This window comes from Embiotoca jacksoni, unplaced genomic scaffold, assembly GCF_022577435.1.
Source record: "Embiotoca jacksoni isolate LCO1_2020_lvr unplaced genomic scaffold, fEmbJac1.0.p SCAF_12, whole genome shotgun sequence".
Taxonomy (NCBI): domain Eukaryota; kingdom Metazoa; phylum Chordata; class Actinopteri; family Embiotocidae; genus Embiotoca; species Embiotoca jacksoni.
The window spans coordinates 11,980,834-12,004,906 of NW_027185252.1; the positions used below are offsets into that span (position 1 = coordinate 11,980,834).

The following is a 24,073-nucleotide window of genomic DNA, read 5'->3' on the forward strand; positions in this document are numbered from 1 at the left end:
CAATCTATTAGATAAATTTTGGCTTTTTTTTTTTTTTTTTTTTTAACTTGAATTATACTGCATATGTGCTTTGTGAAAGATACAAAGTACAATATTTTGGATAAACACTTGTTAAATGTCCTTTTGTACCGGAGAAGAAACAGTGATGTGTTCATCCTCAATCAGCTGCAGTCATTCTGAAATTAGTGAACGAGCTCTTACATTACACGTGGGGACACTTTGAGGGTTTGCATTGCTTAACAGTCATCAATCTGCACTATATTTATTAAGGACTGTTATGAAAACGAGAACAAAGATAACTCACCGGCAAAGCCTGAAGGACAGATGCATTCATAGTCTGCAACCAGGTCAATACATGTGGAATTATTTGTGCAGTATCCATGGACACATTCATCATAGTTGATTTCACAGTTCAACCCCCCAAACCCTGGTATGATGAGAAAAAAAGAAATATCATCAGGGACGGTGTGCGAATGTCAGTAAACAGCAGACTTGAAAAGATACTAATTAGTATCAAATTACACCCAAAAGCAATTTAAAGCTGTCGTGAAATTTTACATGACTTTTCACTGCAAGCCCATTACAAGCTAACAAGTACATATGGTGGAGACTAGACTGCACCAGTCTGTGTTTGAGGACAATTTTTTTTTTCTCTGTGTGCCTGTCTGATTAATATTTTTTCATGGTGATTGATTATAAGTTATATCAGCACATTTGGTATTTTAAAAGTAAAAGGTTAAAGTCATCAAGTGAATGTGAGTGGTGCCAATTTCGGCCATTTTAGTCCCCATAAATATATTCCACCGTATGGTCACGCTACAAAATGACGATCATTAGCACTGTCACACACTGCAGCTACAGGAGGCCCATGACTAATGCTTGGCTATCAGCACCATCGGTGCAGGTCAAATTCTCATCATTTTTCAAACTGACCGTGGAACCAATTTCCAGCTCTCTCCAAGTCATAAAATTTGACAATTATCCTGACTTCATTAAAAATGCATAACAGGTTTCACCCTCAGTCAAGGTTTAATCAGAGGTATATCTCACAGGTAAGATGTCAACTGGACCAAGAAATTATTGGAAAAATTGCAGCGAATTATTTCTTCTTAAAACTAATGATGCAAGTGACAATTTCTGATGGAATGATTTCAAGTCATCTGACAGATCAGCAAATATTTGTTCTCGTTACAAGTGGAACCGCAAGCCACAGGACACATGACAAAATCATCATTAGTAAAATTAGCAATTTTTCATCAAATGATAAAAAAAAAAAAAAAAAAAAAAAAACTTTTGTTGATTTTTATTCCAAGTAAGCAAGATTACAGATTAGTTCGTACTTTTGGGTTCAAGTTGAGTTCAGAAGAAAACACCTGATGTGTTTGATTACAACTGTCAACACTACAGTGCAAGTGGCTGTACTAATATTAAGATCGCATCACATACATGGAGTCGGGCGAATAAAAAGATAAAGGCCAACAATATTCTTAACCAAACTGAGACAACACATAAGTAATAGACTGTACTGAATGCAATACATCTCTCAATTTAGGAGTAATAACCTTATTATTACTAAATGTAATGTTTGACTGTTCTGATACATGAGTTTCAATGGATTTTGTTCAATAATGTGTTCCTAAGTGCAGAGTGTTGGAGAAAGTGGTTTGAGGTAATTCAAATTTCTATTGTAATTGTTGAAATTATTAAAAATGTAACTCCTTCTTATAAAACTCTAAGGTAAGATATTGTATTTTAGTTCCAGGGAATAATAATGATCTATTGTTAATTGTAGAACTAGGGTTGGGCAAGTTGAATGAGAAAATGTTTTTTTTTGCATTCTTTAAAAGTTTTTTTTATTTGTTTGTATCTTTCTCTGTGAAATAATTTTGAGTGCTTCATTTTATAAAAGGTGTTAAACAAATAATACCGAGTTGTGTTGAGTTGAATAGGCTACCGTGGTCATTTTTACAGTAAACATTGGTATAGAAATTTAAATGTTGCCAGTACTCCACCCATCCATTATCTATACCCGCTTTGTCCTGTACAGATCAAATGTTATTTATAACCATATTAACAATCAGTGTTTTTTTCTCAAATGGGAAAGTAAGAGCTTTGTGAAAAATATATTTTTTTGTCTGGATAATTTTTTCCCATGTATAGTTGTAGAGCTCCAGCAACAAATTGAAGACCTTACTCCATGATTTGACTTGGAGCTGCAATGGAAAGGACATTTATCCACAGGAATAAAAAAAAAAAAAAAAAAACTTCTAAACAGTGGAACAGAAAAAGAATGAGTGTTAAAGTGTTTTTGAATAGCTTTTTCATTTGAACCAGGGTTATAACTTCAGGGCTGGAATCACTTGGTTGCACACTTAAAAACCAACAAAGGTCTGAATTACCCACATAATCGTATCATTTTGACTAGTGGGGGATATAATTGCATTGCAACTTACCCTCTGAGCACAAGCACTGATACAGGTCAATGCCATCCACACAAATACCACCATTCTGACATGGCTTCGACTCGCAGTCATTGAGATTTACTTCACAAAAAGACCCGCCAAACCCTGCAGCACATATCAAAAAGAAAAAAAAAAGCACTGTTATTGGAATCCTTTTCACCCCGTTTCATTCCTCAGCCAATTAGGATCAGCATGACTTTGTTTTCACAAACAAAAGCTGGTTTTCAAAGCTTGTATTGATTCAAAGAGCTTGCTGGGCACATGCAGACTCAGCTCACTGGATCATTTAATCATGTTTAATAAGAGCCAGTCATTGCCCTTCTGATTTATTGCATTAAACAAGCCAAATCCAGTGATTTTTAAGATCAAATCAATCTATACACAAAGAGAACCACATGAAACAAATAACATGCATCAGTGCACATGTGTAAACGCACTCACAGCTCAAGCAGCACCACAGCACACACAGCACACACAGCACACACAGCACACACAGCACACACAGGCCATTAGAGAAGAAACATGGCAGTGTTTAAGGCACATTACTGCTGGTGCTACACAGGCTGTATGTGGGTTAACTTTACATCGACCAACTATAGAGCATGTGTTGTGTACAATGGGAATGTTGCACATAGTCAGCCCGAGACTAAAGAAAGCATAAGGGTCTGGAGATGTTCTTCACACTTAGAAAGTGGGGGAAAATGAATATAAAAAGAAGAGACACGGAATCGGTCTTACTGCAGAATAAGCAGTTTTCCTGCAAAATAAAGACAGTGGCGTTATCCAAAAAAAACAAAAACGAAGCCAAACACAAACAACTGCTGCATTGCGAAAACCTGCCGCACGACAAAAACTGTCTAATGCCAAGAAGAGCTTTTAACGAAGCAAATGATGGAGCTTAAATAATTCAGGCAAAAATAAGCCTAATAAGTTCTTTCTATGCAATAATGCTAATAAAAACCAAAACAACATTGCTCTTAAAAAATTACTTCTGGGTTTGAAATAATACTATTAAGGGAGTTTAAACATCTTGGAGTAATATCCTCACCAACTTTCATAGCAAGCCAGGTCAGGGAAGTGATTTCATGTAAATGCAGAATATGTACAAAATACTAGGTCGACACGTTGACAGCGTGGGATATGCAGTAAATGAGGGAGGGTGTAAGTAACGTGTTTTGCTGCACCTTAGGTTGGCAAGCATTCGATTATATGGATGCCAAGCCTGTCGACCTGAAGCATCTAGACAAGACAGCATCTTGCAGTTTGCCCTTGAGAAGTGATCTGGAGAGAGCAGCTCACCGCAGGTTGCTTTCATTTACATAAGAAATCACTCACAATCCTTCACTTTGACATCCGCCGAGCCAAAATGCAACAGGAGTAATGAAGTTACGGTTTTTGATTGGGTTGCATGAACTTCTATGTAATAGCCATTCATTTGAAAAGAGGTGCTAGTGCCGCTGTGGAGTCGTGTCAACCGAATTATGATTGGTATGTCAAGCAAAACATTTTGATTTCAAGTACCGTAACTGCAACCAGAAATAACTTGCATCAGCTCTAGTTCATGTACACGTTGCACTATACTGACTCTGTCAGTCACAGCATGTACAGCTTTGACTTGCAAGACTTTGAAACCTGTGTACCCCTGGCAAGCTTCAGAGTATCTACCAGGTCAAGCCTCTTCCGCTTACTTCTGGGTTATCCCTGTCACTCCTGGCAGAAACTGCTGTGATAACGCTGTCATCCTCGAGGAGAGGACTCAAAAGGATCTGACTGACACAAAAACAAAACTATCTGTGCGTTGCAATATCCATACTACCACACTATTTAGTACGCCAGAAAAAGATTTAGTATGTCCCAATACATAGTACTTTAAATGAAGTATGGCAAAAGTACCAGAATGTCCTACTACATCTGGTCGCATTTGGCAGTATGCAGGCCAGCATGCGGACCGCAATGGCCAAGAGGGTCAAAGTTCAAGGTGCATTTTTTTAGATGAAGTAGTATGTCCTAATTATATGCATACTGCATGCAACAGTACATACTTTGTAAGGGTAGCTGCAGTACGTACTAAAAGTAAAAAGAAATGGCTTGCGGTTTGGAACACAGGAAGGGTTATCGGTAGGAATCCTCAAATTATTTTTTTGTGAATGCGTAAAAGATTTTCAGATTGGTTAGGAAGTGCAAAAGCTATACATCATTATTGGGATATTTTATGGTGTAGTAAGAGGACTTTGTTACACATGTAGAACTTAAGAAAGGACTTGTCTGCAGTCTTGACCTAATTAAAAGAAAAAAAGGTGAATTTGCAGACAGATAAACATTTCCATATTCCTTCAGTACGGGCAACTTGACTTTGTGAAAGCCGCTAAGCATGAGAAATTCACTCATTCTCACTCTCACCACGTGCTCATTTCCCACCCTGTTATAGGCCTTGCTCACCTTTTTCACAGGCGCAGGAGACATTCTGTCCATCCTTGTTCTCGGTGCATATTAATGTATGTTCACCGCATATTCCAAATGAGCAAAGGTCAATATCCACTGAGCAATCTTTCCCCTTGAATCCTGAAATGAAATTTAACAATGCAAAAGTAGAATTTAGCAAAACCTTGGAAAACAAGCAGCAAGGGCTAAACTCATAAAGTAACAGTCATACGCATTGAGCAACACATCTTTATGGCTGTGTGTTTTATTGGGTAATGACACCTTTTCTTTAGCAGATTAATGGGTGTATTGATTCTTCCTCTTGCAATCTACCTGCTATGCAGTATGCTAATTGAGTGAATCATTGACAGAGACCTACCATACAAGACTGATCTATATCACATTTATCTGCCCCACCAAATGCACATCTGCATGCCACTGATAGATACCAATGTCAATATCTATTGTTGTAAATAAAGCACAGATAGATGGTGTGACCAATACTCATTACATGTGTTTGAACAAATAATGATGACTTAAATGGAGATTCCTAAAAATAGATTGGTTTGTTTTTTCACTGATTTCACACTGTTTAACCTGTGCTTATGTAAGTACAGAAACATAAAGACCAATATTTAAAATTTTGCTTTAATTACTTTGTGTTTGCAATAGCTAAATCTCATTCGCTCATGAAAACCATCTTAAACTAGATGGCTCTAAACAGGAACAGAGTGCCCATGTCTACATACAGTCTCTATCTGTGAAGTAGGTCTTACTGACTGGCAAAGAAATATATTTGCAACATCACTTCCTAATGCACATCTCTTTTATCAAGACCTGAACATAGACATAGGACAACAGTTAGGTTAGTTTATGCGGTACATTTAGCTGGAAGTATACTACACTTTCTTTACATTGTAACATGAATCCAGAGCAGCCTCCTTTACATCAACACATCTATCTAGATGTTTGATGACCTTGCAACTACCCTTTTCCCTTCATATTATGTATTGCCTTGACTAGTTAATGAACAGCTATTGCCTCCAACGGAGTGTTTCAGACGTGTTTAATAACCAATTGTGCATGCAATTCACTCTAAGGTTAATGTTGCATGAAGGAATGTCACATTTACAGTGTCACCATCTCCAAATGGGACTCCCTATTCTATCTGACACCTACTAGTGGCTCAGTCAGACTCTACTGCAAGAAAGAAAGGCAGAAAAGTGGAACCCCGTTTTTCACTTTATCTCAGAATTCTCTATAACAAGCCACACTACAATGTTTTGTGAAATTCATGAAAGCCAATTCCTCATGTATGATTATGAAACCTGGATTTAGCTAGTGTAGTTCATTACCTCCACCAAACGGGTTATGCTTTTGGCCTTCCATATTGGTCTGCACAATAGTTAGTGAGGTAAATACTATACAAATTCCGTGAAATTTGGTAAAGTAATGTAATGTGCCAACGAAGGAGTGTTAAGTTTGTTTTAGTTCAGATTAAATTCTAATAATGCCATCATTTGCCCTTTTTTGTGGATGCCTCAATTTAAGAAAAATACATCCAGGTCATGTTCATTGTGTCTAAGCATATTTTGCAATACTCTTGACTAGTCCTTCTAAATTTCATCTTATTTTTGCTAAATGTGGGATATAACTTGATTGGAGAAGTCAGTGAACAAGTCAAGTGACAGTGTTATACATTTTTTGGTATTGCTTTGAAATTAGTATTATCTGTTGTCTTGTATAAAATATTTTTGCCGAATATGTGAATTTGCAGTCGTAATACACTGTTACATAACATGCACATGTAAATCACACTGCAAAATTTGTGTCTCTATATTAAATCCACGTCTTTGTTTTGTTTCAGACCGATGCAGTTGTATTTTTCCCTTCAAGTGCCCACATTGTTTAAATATCATAAGTACAGTGCATCCGGAAAGTATTCACAGCGCTTCACTTTTTCCACATTTTGTTATGTTACAGCCTTATTCCAAAACGGATTAAATTCATTTTTTTCCCTTTACACACAATACCCCATAATGATAACGTGAAAAAAGTTGTTTTATGAATTTTTTGCAAATCTATTAAAAATAAAAAACAAGAAAAATCACATGTACATAAGTATTCACAGCCTTTGCCATGACACTCAAAATTGAGCTCAGGTGCATCCTGTTTCCACTGATCATCCTTCAGATGTTTCTACAACTCGATTGGAGTCCACCTGTGGTAAATTCAGTTGATTGGACATGATTTGGAAAGGCACACACCTGTCTATATAAGGTCCTACAGTTGACAGTGCATGTCAGAGCACAAACCAAGCCATGAAGTCCAAGGAATTATCTATAGACCTCCAAGACAGGATTGGTATCGAGGCACAGATCTAGGGAAGGGTACAGAAAAATGTCTGCAGCATTGAAGGTCCCAATGAGCACAGTGGCCTCCATCATCTGTAAATAAAAGAAGTTTGGAACCACCAGGACTCTTCCTGTAGTTGGCCGCCCGGCCAAACTGAGCGATCGGGGGAGAAGGGCCTTAGTCAGGGAGGTGACCAAGAACCCGATGGTCACTCTGACAGAGCTCCAACGTTGCTCTGTGAAGAGAGGAGAACCTTCCAGAAGGACAACCATCTCTGCAGCACTCCACCAAGCAGGCCTGTATGGTAGAGTGGCCAGACGGAAGCCACTCCTCAGTAAAAGGCTCATGACAGTCTGCCTGGAGTTTGCCAAAAGGCACCTGAAGGACTGTCAGACCATGAGAAACTAAATTATCTAGTCTGATTAAACAAAGATTGAACTCTTTGGTCTGAATGAATGCCAAGCGTCATGTCTGGAGGAAACCAGGCACCGCTCATCACCTGGCCAATACCATCCCTACAGTGAAGCATGGTGGTGGCAGCATCATGCTGTGGGGGTGTTTTTCAGCAGCAGGAACTGGGAGACTAGTCAGGATGGAGGGAAAGATGAATGCAGCAATGTACAGAGACGTCCTTGATGAAAACCTGCTCCAGAGCGCTCTGGACCTCAGACTGGGAGGAAGGTTCATCTTCTAACAGGACAACGACCCAAAGCACACAGCCAAGATAACAAAGGAATGGCTTCAGGATAACTCTGTGAATGTCCTTGAGTGGCCCAGCCAGAGCTCAGACTTGAACCCAATTGAACATCTCTGGAGAGATCTGAAAATGGCTGTACACTGACGCTCCCCATCCAACCTGATGGAGCTTGAGAGGTCCTGCAAAGAAGAATGGGAGAAACTGCCCAAAAACAGGTGCCAAGCTTGTAGCATCATACTCAAAAAGACTGGAGGCTGTAATTGCTGCCAAAGGTGCTTCAACAAAGTATTGAGCAATGGCTGTGAATACTTATGTATGTTATATTTTAGTTCTTTATTTTTCATAGATTTGCAAAGATTTTAAACAAACTTTTTTCACGTTATCATTATGGGGTATTGTGTGTAGAATTTTGAGAAAAAAAATAAATTTAATCCATTTTGGAATAAGGCTGTAACATAACAAAATGTGGAAAAAGTGAAGCGCTGTGAATACTTTCCAGATGCAGTGTACTTGTGTCTATCCGAGTGTTGATCTTAAAATGAGGTGTGGTCTAGCGCATTGTTGCCGAATCGCCATCTTGAGGCAGCGGAAAGCGATTGCGCGACTGACCATCAAAAACCTGGTTTTAATCAATGGCACATTATTTTACTGTTATTTTAAGAGCATTAAAGATACCTTTTTCCTACTACTTGGCAAATCCGCCGTTATAACAGCAATCTGCCAAGGTGCAAGCACACCAGGCTTTTGAAGTAAATGTTAGATGCTACTCGGATTAGCCTAGTTCATGTTACACTTAAGACACCCATTACTAACTGAGTGACCAAGTACAAGCTCTTTGAACCATGCACTTCAATTTGCTTTCACATTATCTCCTGTTCAACTAGCAAAAGTGGATTTGTACACCCTAAATGCAATTGCATCATGCCTTTTGAACCCTCTGCTTAGATCATTAAGATACATTTTATAGTCACGATAAGTGACACAAAGGAAACATTATAAATCAGGAGTCTGACACAGTCATAACAGGACTTGGGAACTATGGCTGCCATCAGCTAACTAGCACATCTGCGTTTTTATGCAGATCTTAATGCAGAATAAATATTTGTTTCTTTCTGTGACTAAAATAAAAAAGGTAGAGCGGTGGGCAAACTTTGCTGAATAATCCCCAATTGCTTGTGTATTTCTAGTGTATTTCTGGAATAGTTTTAAACAACAACGCAAGTAAAACTGAAAAACAGGAACATAATGTACTGTATGGTACAGTATGGTGGCAGAAGAGGGTCTGAGCATAGGTTAAGAAAATGTGTATTTTTTACCATTTCTTTGTGTGAGCTTTCTGTAGAAAGAAGCACATAAACGTGATGGACCATTTATCTAATTGAATTCCTGGAAGGATAAAATGATCAAAACCACCTGTCTATAAATCTGCTGCGGAAATGAAAACAGTAATGGAAGCTTTACTCACACATTGGTGCTCTGTTTTTGCCCAAATCTGATTTGAGCAGATTACTTAGAGATGCATTTGCTGTGTCCGTGATGTCATAAAAACCCACCATATAACAGACACTGGGCATGTTTCAAGTTATATTTGTGCTGATTTGCTGTCCAGTGAATTAGAGGCATATTTGGCTAAAGGAAAGGCACTTCGAATTAAAGGAGGAAAAAAACAAGAATTACCTCCTCCTGGTGGTATGCCTCGGACAGTCTGTCAAGTTGTTTAAATCCATATCAGTCCAGACTCATGTAATGTATGTACTGCTGACATATTTGTCAATAAAGCTGATTGACGGTAGAAAATGCTTTAAATATAGATGTTGCTGCAAAGATGCGACAATTTCTAAGACATGGATGCTTCCCACACATCTTCAACCGAACAGTTCCAAGGTGGACACCAAAGATTAGTATCACCAATTCAGTATCCGACTAAATGTTAAATATAGTCACAATCTCCCCTTCTGTTCCTGATGATGGTGTTAAATAGGGGACAGAAAAGGGTTTTTGCAGAGCATTATGATGTCACAGTGAAGTTGACCTTTGACCTTTTGAATTTAAAATGTCAGCAATTTTTTTTATCATATGAAATATATGTGGGAAATTGTCATAATTATCTTGTGAATTATTGAGTTACAGCCACAAAAGTGTTATTTGAGGTAAAAGTGACCTGTTGACCTTTGGCCACCAAAATCCCATTAGTTCATCCTTTACTACAAACAAAAGTTGTTGCCAAATTTGAAGATAATCCATCAGGGTGTTCCTGAGATATCACATTTACAAGTATAGGCCAACATGAAGTCAAAGTGACCTTGACCTTTGACCGCTGAAATCTAATCACTTGATACTTAAGAACAAAATAGACTTCCAAAAGAGTAACGGTTCTGTGCCGTTCTTCTGCCTTTGTGGAATATGTAAGAAAATAATTTCCTGAAACTGAACAACTGCCCAAAGCCAGTGAGTATATTTCCACATCCTGTCAACACCTATGTTTTGTGGGTTTTATTTCTCAAATATTTGTCTGTAAATCCTGTTCTTTGGATTGCGTCTGTTTACAATTGAATGTGACATTGGACTTGTAATGCCAAGTGGGCTGGCTGCTGCATTCTGACTTGTGCAATCAAGTAGTGATTAAGTATTTTATTACCAGAGGGCATAGTAAAAATCAACCAAACACAAAGCAGTACAACACCTTGCTCTATAATGGACTGATTATGGATTCTTTCTGGAACATGTGCTCTGAATAAATGTCAAATATGTATGAATTTGTATAACAAGCTGTCACTTGATTAAATGACAAGCTGTCAGCTAAATTTAAGTTGAATTAAAGCAGGGAAGTCATGTTTGCATGCATCAGTGCTTAACAAGGTAAAAAAACAACAACTGTGTTTTTCTTTAAAGGGTCTAACGACAATGATTTTAACCTTGATTCTAAAAGAAAATAAGTTGTGAAAAACAAAACTTTTTTCTTTTTTTTATGCCCCTAATCCTTAACACAGATTTATTACTTCTATTTGCTTCATGCAGAGCCACTTTAAGAGCCTGCCTTCAAACTTTCAAGACTATTGTGAATTATAAGTCCTTTCTTTGCTATCTTTGGAAGAGCAGCTTAAAAAAAAATGTGAAAAATCCTCACAGAAAACAAACAAGTTGTTTGTAATTGTATGAGAAATAAACTTTTCATGTATTCCCAAGGTACCGTATACAGAAAATTAATAGCATGATATTTTTGTAAACATGCTCAATAATACACAAGTAGATGGTACTTACCAAGACGACAGTGACAAATGTAGTCATTTATCAGATCCATACACGAGCCTCCATTTAGACAAGGCTGCGACCAACAATCATTTACATTCTCAGAGCAGGTTCTTCCTGCAGGATGAAGGAGGAGAAAAAATTAACTCTATTAATGTTGCAGGAAATGTAGTGTAAAACATATTTCTATTAATGATTTTGCTTCACTGTTGGACTTATCTTTATCTTTTGTGGTGAAGCTCCAATATGTCAATAATATTTATTACCACAACGTTCAAAACATACACAGCACAAATTTCTGTTTATTGTTTTCAAATCATGTCTTCAATAAACCAGCACCTGGTTAATTAAATACATTATTTCATTTAATGAGGCAGCTGATTACTTCTGACTCTTTTTGCTCATAATATGATTGAATGATTATATGATAACGTATGTATGTATGTATAAATGGTGCAAACTCAGTTTTAGTATCCTCGGGGCAAGAGTTATATATGGAATTTATTGAAGATTTTACTGACAAATTTAAAGCTCCACTAGGTTTGGCCTCTGGCAATATTTTCGACCTCTTAGTTCTCTATGTGTCAGAGAGCTCAGAGAACTAACAGCCTGACATCCTCCGGCATTACTCTTCTATCTGTACTGCTGTCTACACCAAAGGTAATTGTACTTTCACCATCATGACCTCATACCGAGCACTCTGTTAATCATGCACTGGAAGGTACTCACGTGATTAAGGTAGCGGCTGACTGTACCGCCAACCTAAATATAATCTACAGGACAAATTTTATCCTACACACTGCTATGATACTGAACCAGTACTGAATATCACCGGTGTACACACACCTTGCCATTGTCCATTTTAATCATTCACATCACTCAGGGCTCAGATTGATTATGCAATATAACTGGTTAATGGTAATGTGTAAGTATTAGCCAAACTATTGTAAATATACAAAATTATCCAATTTGAACTCTGTATTTGCATGTAATTTGGGGACAATGATTATTATATAGCAGGGGTCCTCCAACCTGTAACTCGCTCGCTACCAGTAGCTCGTGGAAGGAGGTCCCAAACAAAGATGAAACACTGGATTTTCCTGGTTAAATTAGATTAGAGCACTTTATTTGACCCTTTACAATCCAGTTTGCCCACACAAGAGTTGTGTGCACGACAGTATGCATTAAGGAAACATCTGTGTAATTGTATAAACAGAACAGAGATGCATACAGAAAAAAATCAGGCACATGCTGTTGAATTTCAGCTGTTGTGATACAAAATGTGTGTGTTGAGTATCGATTTGTTATTGTTAACATAAAAGAAGCTTATCCAGTTGGTTTGAGTGGAGCTCAGCTACATAAATAAATGTTACTAAACATGAGTAGCTCTCTAAGACTTTCAATTTGTCAATGTACCTCTCAGAGGAAAAAAGGTTGGAGACCCCTGTTATACAGTATATCGTTGCAATAAAATGTATCAAAGATTTGATTTGTCTGTCACTATAATTGTAGTTATCATATATTCAGTACTGATTTATACAAAACTATCACTTTCCCAACACTATCAGAGAATGTTACTTATCCCCACTCATCATATATGTCAGTATGTGTGTTTAGTAATTTAGACTGATCATATACCTCCATCATATGTAAGTCATCCTGCATATGTGGCCTGATCATTGATATTTATGAAATTTCAATTTGAAAACTGCACTGATCACAAATTATGATGACGGTTCTCTTTGAATGCTGCATATTTTAGTTTCACCACCTTAACATTTAAACTCTAAAACCTACTTTAAATCCTGATATCCCTGTGGCTGGCAGGACAAATGGCTGCAAATAGGCTTGCATTCGCATCAGATGGTCTCATACCCTCAAACCCGGGGGGACAGTGGCACCGATAATCACTGATTAGGTCCACACAGGTGGCACCACTTGAGCAGGGGAAGCTGTTGCACTCATTTGTTTCCACCTCACAGAGCGGCCCTTCAAATCCAGGCGTGCAGCTGCAGGTGAAGTTATACTGTTGGTCCAGGCAAACACCACGTTCGGAGCAGCGATGGCCAACACAGTAATCAATGTCCTCTTCACAGTAGACGCCCGTGTATCCTCTGGGACAAAGGCAGCTAGCAAACAGATTAAAGAGAATTTCTTAACACTGTATAGAGTCAGAAGAATTCTTTCAGTCCTGGGGGAAGAGAGCAGTAAAGGTCACGGCTTTTGCAATCATTGACATTCTGGTGCCAGAATGGCCTGAAGACAATCAAGATTTGAACACTCACCTGTAACCATCAAGCTCATCCACACAAGTGGCTCCATTTTGACACCAATGTTGAATACAATCGTTGACATTTATACGGCAGTTCTGACCAGACCAACCAGGTGCACAGATGCACGTGTAGCTACTGGCATTACTGAACACACAGCGTCCTCCGTTGGCACATGGCTGTTGATAAGAAGATACATTTGTTTGATGCACGTCAGGAAATCAGAGATGCTGGCTCATGTGCAAAAAAGAAACGGCTTCATTTTGTATGGTAATATCTCAGATTGGACTGAGATCATTTTGGTCAAAAATACATCCATTAATCTACAATGTAAGCCATCATCATTTTTTGCTCCTGGCTGTCTAAAAATGAGCTTCATTACAGCCACATGACACACTCATGAATACTGATTCGTGCTTTATACTGGGTTCACTCAGTATTCCATGTAGCATCTACATCATGTCTTACAAGACAGGATCAATGGTCATTGAGGGCTAAACCTCCCAAGAGCTCTTTGTCACAAAAAAGATCCGCCTGCAAGCTGGTGCATGTGTATATATAGTAGAAGGGGAAACAAAAGGGGGAAAGGAAGAGCTGGCTGGTGGGACGGTTGGAATGTAGACATCATGGCATTTCTGTACGGAGGCCAACACAAGCCTTGCTCCACAGTCAGTGATCATCTCCATCTGTCATCTGATGTAGCTCCTCTGTTTAGATTCGGTTGCTTTTGTTTTTTGAAATGCAATGGGTCCATTCATTTCTACATAAAGAAACCAGTACATTCAAAAATAAAGACATGGCAAACCTTCACGAGCGCTCATCCGTGTCAGGTGGCACAGGCTTTTTCAGTACTAAAAATGTGCTCCCATTGCACACGCCAAATGCAAAAATCCTGACAAACAATCCCACAATTCCTAAATTTGTCTTCTACCATCATGTCTGTTTAAATATATAAAGGATGTACAGCCACATTCACAATAAAAAGAAATACATGGAAATGTACTTCAATGCTTTAAATATGCTGTATATTGTGTATACAAATAACCAGGTGTTGTGTATGTATCAGAGACAAGTCAAAGGTCAGAATCTGATTTGTGTTTTCATTTGTTTTATGTTTAAAACATTTGAAAATGAGTTCCCTCATTAGTAAAGACTTTAAAACAAGTTTCTTCCCGATTTTACGAGCATACTGTTCAGCTTCAACACCAGCTGATTGCTGTGTTTATGGATTATCGCATTTGCTGTCAATCTTCCTGTGGGATTTATGCTTATTTTTATCCCCGTGTATAACAAAGGATTATCCCACATTTTATGAATAAGATGCTGAATTAATATTTGATAGCTTCTCACTTCATTTCTCAATGTTATGCTTCAGTTTGTAGGGACATTTTGGCAGATCTCTTCTTAGTGTAACTTTCTGATATAACATCGGAAAGTTAGACAACATGCTTTAACCCATAACAGTGCTGTGTATATATATATATATATATATATATATATATATACATATATATAAATATATTCTGGTTGTTTCTACCCAAGTTCTGACATGACAGAAGTGAGAAATGGGTGAGAAAATTGCATATATAGATCACCATGTTTTTTTATTCTAATGATTTGCCGCTGCTGAACTTTCTTCAAGAAACAAACAGAGGCTTGGGAGTCTGTTAAACATCTATATGACTTAAGAAGAATAGCTAACATGCAGATACAGAGCAGCAGATGAGGACAAATAAGTACATCAAGATATTTTTACCCACTTGAAGGTTTTGAGGGCAGGGTACACGGCATGTGTATTTAAGGCCGTCAGGGAGATCCAAACACTGCGTCTTTAGCGGACATGTATTGTTGGGTAGAGCACAAGCATCTATGTCAACTTCACAATTCTTTCCCTGAAAGCCTGCAAGAAAAGATTTAATAGATGTAATCCGACTGATGCAATACTTGACCTGCAGAAAGCACATCTGAAATCAGTGCCACTAACCCATCTGTAATTTATGTCACTGTACCAGGCCTGCTCTTCAATATCTTTAAGAAACAAGGCCAAAATCTGGCCCAGTTGAAGGTCGACATGAGGATTGGCCCCATTTTGAGGCATAGTCAATGAGCCTCAGTGGCGCCTTGAATTTGTACTTAACTTGAGCCACAATTTAACTTTTAAATTAAGCTTGAATAGAAAAAAAACTAGCAGTGTGGGTTTTTTTTCCTACCTTTTCATCACACTGTTCTTCTTGCTCTTTTAATTGTACTAATCATTTATAACCATTATCACATGTTAGGTTGACAAAAATGAATTGGTTAGTATCACAGTAGACACTTTGCCTTGTTCCTAAAAGATCTTAAAATATAATTAGTTATTAGAAATAATATCTTAAGTTTTGTTCTCAGAGATGATACATTTGACATAGATAGATAGGTAGATAGATAGATAGATAGATAGATAGATAGATAGATAGATAGATAGATAGATAGATAGATAGATAGATAGATAGATAGATAGATAGATAGATACTTTATTAATCCCACAAGGGGACATTTTTTTTTTACCTCATAAACTAACATAAATTAACTCTAAATGTAAGCTGAGTGAACACATTAGTTTGGCATTATACTGTAATTGTAATTTTACTGTTGTATTACTGACATATTATTGAGTTGCTACAATATAATATATTCAGAGGCAGGACGTATTTAGAAAAAGAAAACAGTCCTAGTGCATTATAATTCCAGCCATGTCTTAAGACTTTACTTAGCACTGTGGTCCGGCACTCAGTGGACTATTTTCTTACATGGCAGAACTCATTTCATCATAAGAACACGCAGCAGATGAGGCATATGAGCGGAAGAGGCTTAGGTTTACTGAGATAACAGATGAGATTTAGTAGCAGCGCTGGAAAGCCAGGGTACGCCCTGTGGAATTTTGTTACCATGGATCTGTGGCCACATCTAGCACCAGTTTACTGAGGGAGTTAGGGATTCATGATCAGGGATTACGGCAGGCTGAAAAGGCAGCTTCAGAGGCAGCTGAAAGAAGCAACTGATGGCTCTGGCTGAACAGAAAAAGACGGCAGTTTGTGTGCAAAGTATCGGTATCTATCTCATGTTTAAAAAAGGAGATATCAGTGTTAATTTAGCAGTCAAACAACACTCTCTAGTAGCTGCATAATCTTCTCACACACTAAAGAGCTTTTTAGCTAACGTCCACAATGAGCAATTTTGGCTTACTGTTGATATTAATAGTGAGATCAGAAAATATGGTTATCATATATGTTCCTACATATACAAACAGGTCAGTGTGGATGGGTACAGTCCTGACTGGTGCTCTGAGCAGGTGTAACGGGGGTGATACACGATAACTGTTGAGCCCTCTGGGGTGTCATGGGTCTAATTCAACTTGACATCTGTGATGGGAGGTTCCCACTCAATAACCACAATGACCATCAGCCCACCCCCTCATCCTTCAAATATCAAAGCCAGATTTCCACGGAGATGCTCACGCAAAAAGTACAAGGGGACAGCCGTGTCAAATCTGGTGTGTTTGAAAATGAGCATGAAAAAAAGGTAAACACAGTCACACACACAGTGGCTGAACACTGACATTTGCCCATGGCTTTTCTAGTTGCTGACCAGAGAATGAACATACGGATCATCGTTAAGCTCACCAGGACAGAAAATATAAAGAGAAACCTATTTGTGGGACATTTTTCCACAATTAGTTTTTGTTAACAATAAGTAAGAAGGTCTTTGCTTCAAACCTGCTGGCCTTTAAAGGAGTCTGCAAGTTATTTTGTGTCAGCAAATGTTTCCTCCAGTACCCTATGTGAAAATTCAAAGACATGCCAGTTAAGTGAACTGGAAAGTCTAAATTCCCTGTAGGTATGACTTTGTTTTTCTGTCTGTGTGTCAGCTCTGAGATTGACTGGCAACCCATCAAGGATGTGCCCCACCCACCCAATACCAGTTTATGTAACTGTTATGATGTGTGCAGACTGTAGAGTAATTAATATACATTATATTGTGTTCTGGCTATGTGGGTATGATTATGACAGAACTGTACCTAAACCAAATCTCATCTGCTTGCCTGTAGTCATTAAAGTAAATTGAACTGAACTGAGGTAAAGTGAGGTGTCTTCCGCTCCCTTCAACCCTAAGCAGTGTTGGAAATGCATGGATGAATAATACTTCAAGCTATCATTCAGTCTTTTAAACTATAGAGAGTTGTACCTCAGACACTTCAAGGGCTGACACAGGTTGATGAAAAAACAATGCCACCTCTGAATGTCACCTTAAATTGTGACTCAAATGTGTCTTGCTGCAGCAACTGATGAGGCGAACAGGCTCTGTGACCCGTGTGTCATTAACACTGGTATTGTGCTTTAATGTTTAATTGAACACGAGTGAACAAACAGAGTTTCATTACAATCAATGTTACATTTCCCCAAAGAGACTAAAACATTAGCTGAGAACAACAGCTAAAAATAACAGTCGCAAATTCTTGGGAAGGAGAAACATCACCTGGACACAAAGATGCTCTTCCCGCTGTCTTTGGTCTGTACGTGCAGTAAAATGTTCCAGTAAAGTGGGCATGAGCAATTGCCAGACAACAAGCTGTGCCATGCCAACAACAGAGAGCTCCCGCGAGTCGTCCATCAGTTTACGTTCAGTGAACGTGAATTCAGACTCAGCCGGTGAGGCACAATAAGCAATTACAGGAAAATGATGTTAATGGGAATTTCATAATATAATATTTTCACAATTTGGTTGCATTATTGAGCTCTGGCAAAGAGATAGGTGATTTTTCTCAGCTGTCAATCACAGATCGAGACTGTAAACAGATACTGTGAATAAGTCGCTGGCGGTGCCTTGTTGCCTCTATAATGCAGAGTGGAGCATGTGATCAGTGGCATGCTGTAAAGTAGGCTTTTTATAATGGCTTTTTTTTTTTTTTTTATAACTTATGGTCTCATAATGAAATGCATTTGAGTGCTTAATTAAAACAGTTGAAAAACAGTAAAAACATCCTTTCAAACTGATTTATTAAAAGTAAAAATAGCCCAGGAGTAAAAAAAATATTTTCAGTAAACATAACTAAGAAATATGATTCGTGATGAATTAAATCATGCTGACTCTTGCCTAACGTCCTCGGGCAGGATGTGTTACAGTGCAGGAACCCTGCTGGCAAAAGCTAATCACCTTTGGTTTTCAGTATATACTGAGATGGCCAGAGGGGCTCTGGCTGAGGATCTTAGGCCACATTCCCTGCAGACAGTATAAAAGGTCTGCACTATTCTCTGCTACCACAGCGAACACAAATATCACTTAAATGCTATTATGAAGCTCTAGCTTTGGACATAGCTCCGCATACCTGTAGGACACTGGCAGTCGTAGTCTCCTACCAAATCAGAGCATGTGCCATTGTGCTGACAGGGGCTGGAGTCACACTCGTTGATCTCAGTCTCACACTTTATTCCTGAGAATAGAGGTACAAAAAATTAAGCGGTTAACAGCATTCACACTGTATCAGAGCTCTTTACGCGCCCTAACATATCACGTCATCTGTGCTTTGCATTCTTCTAAATGCCCCTTTCCCAGAATCAGTAGAAAAGTGAATCATTTATTTACCACATTCAGTAAAGCGATAGTTCAGCTTTTGGGAAATACCCAAATGTACTTTACTGTTGAGAAATAAAAGTAAAGACTGATAGTACTCTGTGTTGACTATGAAGCTACAGGAGGACTGTGCCAGACAGATGCTGGTGGGCAGATTATTTTAGTTTTTTTTTACCTGTGGACAGAGGCAGGCTAGCTGTTTCTCCCTGGTTGCTGTGTTTATGCTGAGCTAAATTAACTGGTTATTGGCTTTACCTTAACATTTTGTGTAGAGGTATGAGAGTGGTATCAGCCTTCACTGAATACTTTCAGCAGGAGAATGTCTGCAACTGTTTTACCACTCTTCTCCTGTAAAAATAATTAGGCTGCAAACACTCTCCTATAAAGATGCTGTGGGATTCAAGGGGGAGCCGAAGGATATGCAAAGAGAGATGTTAAAGGAAAATATACCATTGATCAGACAGGCTAAATTTCTTGTTAAGAAAATGGACACTTAATGACTTGGTCTGTCCGACGGAAGAGAGCAGATGAGGTGGGGGATGCAGGTTGCTTGATAAGAGATTTGTTTGGTACTCAGCTGCCTCAGCAGCTGCTAGCTCCACTGTTGCGGCTGGGGGTGGGAGTCTTCCTGTGCAGGTTATTAATTTAAAATGTCCTATCATCAATAACGGAGCAGCAATGACATGTAGTGAAAGTCCCTTCTTGACAGCAGCAACCTCATGCTACAGCACAAACACTATGATTGATATCATCTGCACGGTAGTTGCTACAGGTCATTATATAGAAAATATGCCATGCTGTGCAGCAGGAAATTATACAAATTTGTCCCACTAAAATCTTGGAAATGCCTCCAATCATTTATAGCTGTGAATAAAATCATCCATCCATTATCTAGACCCACTTTATCCTGAACAGGGTCACGGGGGTGGGTGGGGGGTGGGGGTGGGGGGGTGTGGGGGGCTGAAGCCTATCCTACCTCGCTTTGGGCGAAGGCACGGTACACTCTGGACAGGTCGCCAGTCTATCACAGGGCCAACACAGAGACAGACCGAAACAAAGACCTTTCACACCTAAGGGCAATTTATAGAATCACCAATTAACCTGAGATGCATGTCTTTTGATGGTGGGAGGAAGCCGTAGTACCCGGAGAGAACCCACGCAGGCACATGGAGAACATGCAAACTCCGCACCGAAAGGCCCAGGACCGGAATCAAACCTGGAACCTTTTCGCTGTGAGGCGACAATGCTAACCACTGTGCCGCTAAATAAAATCAATTATAGACTATTGTGGCTTTTATATGTTCATTTAGAATATTACATACATCAAGTATTGTGATTTATATATCAAAATGTTAGCAATGTAGAGCAATGCATGTGTCAAAAGTCTAGAAAAATGATTTTTAGAAATAGGTCAATATGCATTAAAGCATGCACATAAAACATATTACTTACAGGAATTATTTGTGAGATAACGCTACCAGTGCAAGGATGTTACACATTTCATGTAAACAATTACAGATGGTTTCACATTTAGTTTTTTCAGCAAACTCCTGAATCTTTAGTAGAATCCAAACTTTTACTTCAGAAAGCATTTCACTGTCTGTTTAATCACCAAGACTTCCAGTGTTATTATGCACACAATTAAAAAAAGAACAAGAGTGAGTGTAGAGATGAGACCAGCAAAATTCATGCCAGCAGTTGTTGTTCTGTGAAAAATAAAGCCTTCCAAAATGAAACCCGAATGCTGGGGCTTGAGTAATGTATCCCGAGTTATGATCTATGACAGAGTACAGTGGGGTTTCTGGGCAAAGCTTGAAATTAAATTGGCCTTTCTATGCTGCATGGCTTGAAATTCCAAAGCAAAAATCCCAAGATGCCAGAAAATGATGAATTCTATCAGTCACTAAAAAGTGCCATGGTCTAAGAGACAATTTTCCATTACTGAAGTGGCATCAGATTTAGGCTTTGAACACAGGAAAAAAAATCTTGTTCATGTAGTGCCATGTAAGGCCTTATCTGAGTGACAGTTGAGTGTGTCAGGACTTAAAGCTAGATTGTGAAATGCGCTATAGTGCCAAACCTGAGTGCACTGGATAGAACAAACATTAATCACATTCAGTGGCTGTTTGAGCAATAAAGTAACAGAAAAACAATGCTGTGCAGTGCCCTCACATGTTTAAGACATTATAGACAACATTCAGCGAGGATATCAACCTGCCTCATAGCATTTTGATATTTATCATAGCACAGAACAATCTAGATGTGTGCATATTGTATGATCCTAAATATTTGCTTATGATTTACAGCATAATATAATGGAAAATAGAATAAGAGAGATGAAACAAGATTCTCCCCGGGTCTTCACACTTCTTGAGCAGACTGAACCGTTCAGACAAGCAACACACTGTTCTTATAATGAAAAAGTTTACTCTGCCATTACTAAAGCCGTGGAGCTCCTACAGTAATGATGCTCAAATCAAAATCACACCTAATTTTGTCTGTTGCTGTAAATCTGTTTAATCTCTTTTAAGTATGGCAAATAAATATGGTTCCTCCTTATTTCCTTAAATTTCATACTCTGTAACAACCAGTGTTGTATCTGTTCTTTTTGTTGTTTATAGCTGTCACTGTCATCAACCAGTTTTCGGCAATGTTCTGATCTGGCAGCTAATTAGGAAGCAGTTTGCCAGACTGCTTGGATTAAATGCAATCAGCAGCAGGCCTTAGAAGTGTCACGCAGGTGAGGCTACTGTTAAATAAGCTTCAAGGTTAAAAATCAAAAGTCATTTCATAAAGAGAACTGGCCTTTGCTTGAAATCTCTGGTTGGCTTTTACAGATTTCTGGCCTTTAAAGACATTCACTTGTGTCCTAAGAAGTATTTTTTGTACTTCACCGTTTGGGTTTAGGCAAACTGAAAGTGTTTACCCTCTAGGCTACATCAGGTACAGTAAATACAATGAATCAACAACCAATTAATTGACTGTGACTACAACTAATGAAAAAAACGTATCAATCATGGTAGGGAGTTTTTTCTTGTCCACCTTCTTGGAGTGGTCAGAGGTCAGTTAAAGAACAGCATCCCTTGAGCCGGCTGTGATTCTGTCTTTTGAGACATTAATCAAAGCAGACACTTGCAAGCGTGGCAGTTTGAACCTAAACCTGATGGTTATTATGCTGCCCTGCTGACCCACGAGCAATCAATGTACAGTATTAGAGGTCTTTGACTGAACTCAGATGTGAACCCGACTCTCAGATGAGACGGGTTACTCCTTTGTTACAAGGGAACAGACACTTCCAAGTTTACCTCATGTAAGCTGCATGGAAACTAGCAAACAGTTGAAACAGGAAATGAAATGGACCAATTTCAATTTGTAGCTTTTAAAAGGTCTATTTAAAATGTGGACTTGACAACGAATGTGTACTGAACAATTCTTGACTTGTGAAAAAAAGTAAAAAAATATATCATAAAACAAAAAGTTTTGGACCTTCCGTAACTACTTTGCACATGTTGATTTGCATCTGTTTTATCTAACCAATGATACTCTCTGAGACCTAATATGCAAAGGCAATAAGTGCAAAGCAGAGGCTTCCCCGTGTGGCTTTTTTCCCCAAGACAATTTTTTATGAAGTTTGTTGGTGTTTAGGTCTAGGTAGAGATTTGATGTGCTTAAGGTTGGGTAAAGGATCTGAGTCTACTGACACACCTCATAATCCACCACTGTGTTCTGCTGCATGAACTCCCCAACCAAATTACATATACGTGCCTTTTATGTGAGCTATGCACAATAAGTTGTTTCTAAGAATGCCTTTCCTTTGCGAACATAACATTTTCATGGCCACCCACCAGCCAGTTAGATACAAGTATCTTCTGTGACCACAGTTTAACTGCATTTATTCTACCATGATACAAATTATGCATATTAATACATGGTATCTCATAACTTGTTTATAGATTTTATGCCATTTTTATACCGTCTGCCTTAAAACACCAACAAAAGGCAAAATACAAACATATATAATTTATGGATTGCTTTCAGTACAAGAACTGTCAACTGTCTTGCATGCAGACTCCAGAGTCACCATTTTAAAACAGAAAAATATTCAGAAAACTACTGTTTGTGCAATCTGCTTATAATCTTTTGCACAGCTTTGTGTGCAAGTTGCATTTACATGATGTCGGTATAAAAAAAAGTCTGCAAATGTCAACAGCATGTAACTTGTCAAGCTGTGCCAGTTTCACGTCAGACTTTCCACAAACAATAATCAGTCATTCTTTGCCCCATAACCAACCTTTCCACGAGAGGTTGTACAAATCGCTCCAGATAGTTTGCCAACAGACAGCTGGACAGACAGATTGAAAGGGGGGCCAGGAGAGATCATATAGCAAAGTTATCTCACCTATGAAGCCAAGGGGACATTTGCAGTTGATCTGTGGGGGAGATGAAGGCTGACTGGTTGTAATGCATGTTGCTCCATTTAAACAGCTGTTTGGTTTCATCAGGCAGGCATCACCAACATATTGACAAAACTCTCCGGTCCACCCAGGAGCACAAACACACTGCAGGAATACAGTACAATATTAATGGTATCAGTTAGACAGTACAGTCGCCCACAGCAAAAAAAGTGTATCACAGAGAGCAGTGTATATTAAAGCAACAACGTATGTAAAAATGACTTGGGGTTAAGCAGCTGACTTTCATTTTTAAAATCTGTTGGTTGTGTTCAGCTTCATAAAAGGTGAACAGTGTGGGAATAATATTGCTTTTTTTTTTTTTTTTAGCCTTGGGGAGGATGAATGAAAATGCCCTTGAATGAAATGGTCAGTTCACTCAAATTACAAAAACGCTCTGAGTGATATCAACCCACACAGACAGATGGTTAATCTGCTGTGAGACACTCTCATCTTTGAGACTTCTACCAGTTCGATGGAGGTGAATATAATTTGTATTTGTCACAGCATTTAGACATTTTCTAAATAAATTAATAGTATCATTAATGTCCAGAAAGG

General features: G+C 38.5%; 1 protein-coding gene across 1 annotated transcript in view; it reads right to left on the minus strand.

The window, feature by feature from the left end:
- Window positions 1-24,073, minus strand: part of eys (eyes shut homolog) — a 137,719-nt gene that overhangs the window by 103,775 nt on the left and 9,871 nt on the right. Inside the window, exons 6-14 of the mRNA XM_069144847.1 lie at window positions 23,464-23,623; window positions 18,820-18,924; window positions 15,215-15,354; window positions 13,470-13,633; window positions 13,060-13,313; window positions 11,197-11,301; window positions 4,902-5,024; window positions 2,454-2,567; window positions 305-427 (exon numbers count right to left, since the gene is read on the minus strand). Of these exons, the coding sequence (XP_069000948.1) occupies window positions 305-427; window positions 2,454-2,567; window positions 4,902-5,024; window positions 11,197-11,301; window positions 13,060-13,313; window positions 13,470-13,633; window positions 15,215-15,354; window positions 18,820-18,924; window positions 23,464-23,623 (1,288 nt within the window). The remainder of the gene's footprint in view (window positions 1-304; window positions 428-2,453; window positions 2,568-4,901; window positions 5,025-11,196; window positions 11,302-13,059; window positions 13,314-13,469; window positions 13,634-15,214; window positions 15,355-18,819; window positions 18,925-23,463; window positions 23,624-24,073) is intronic.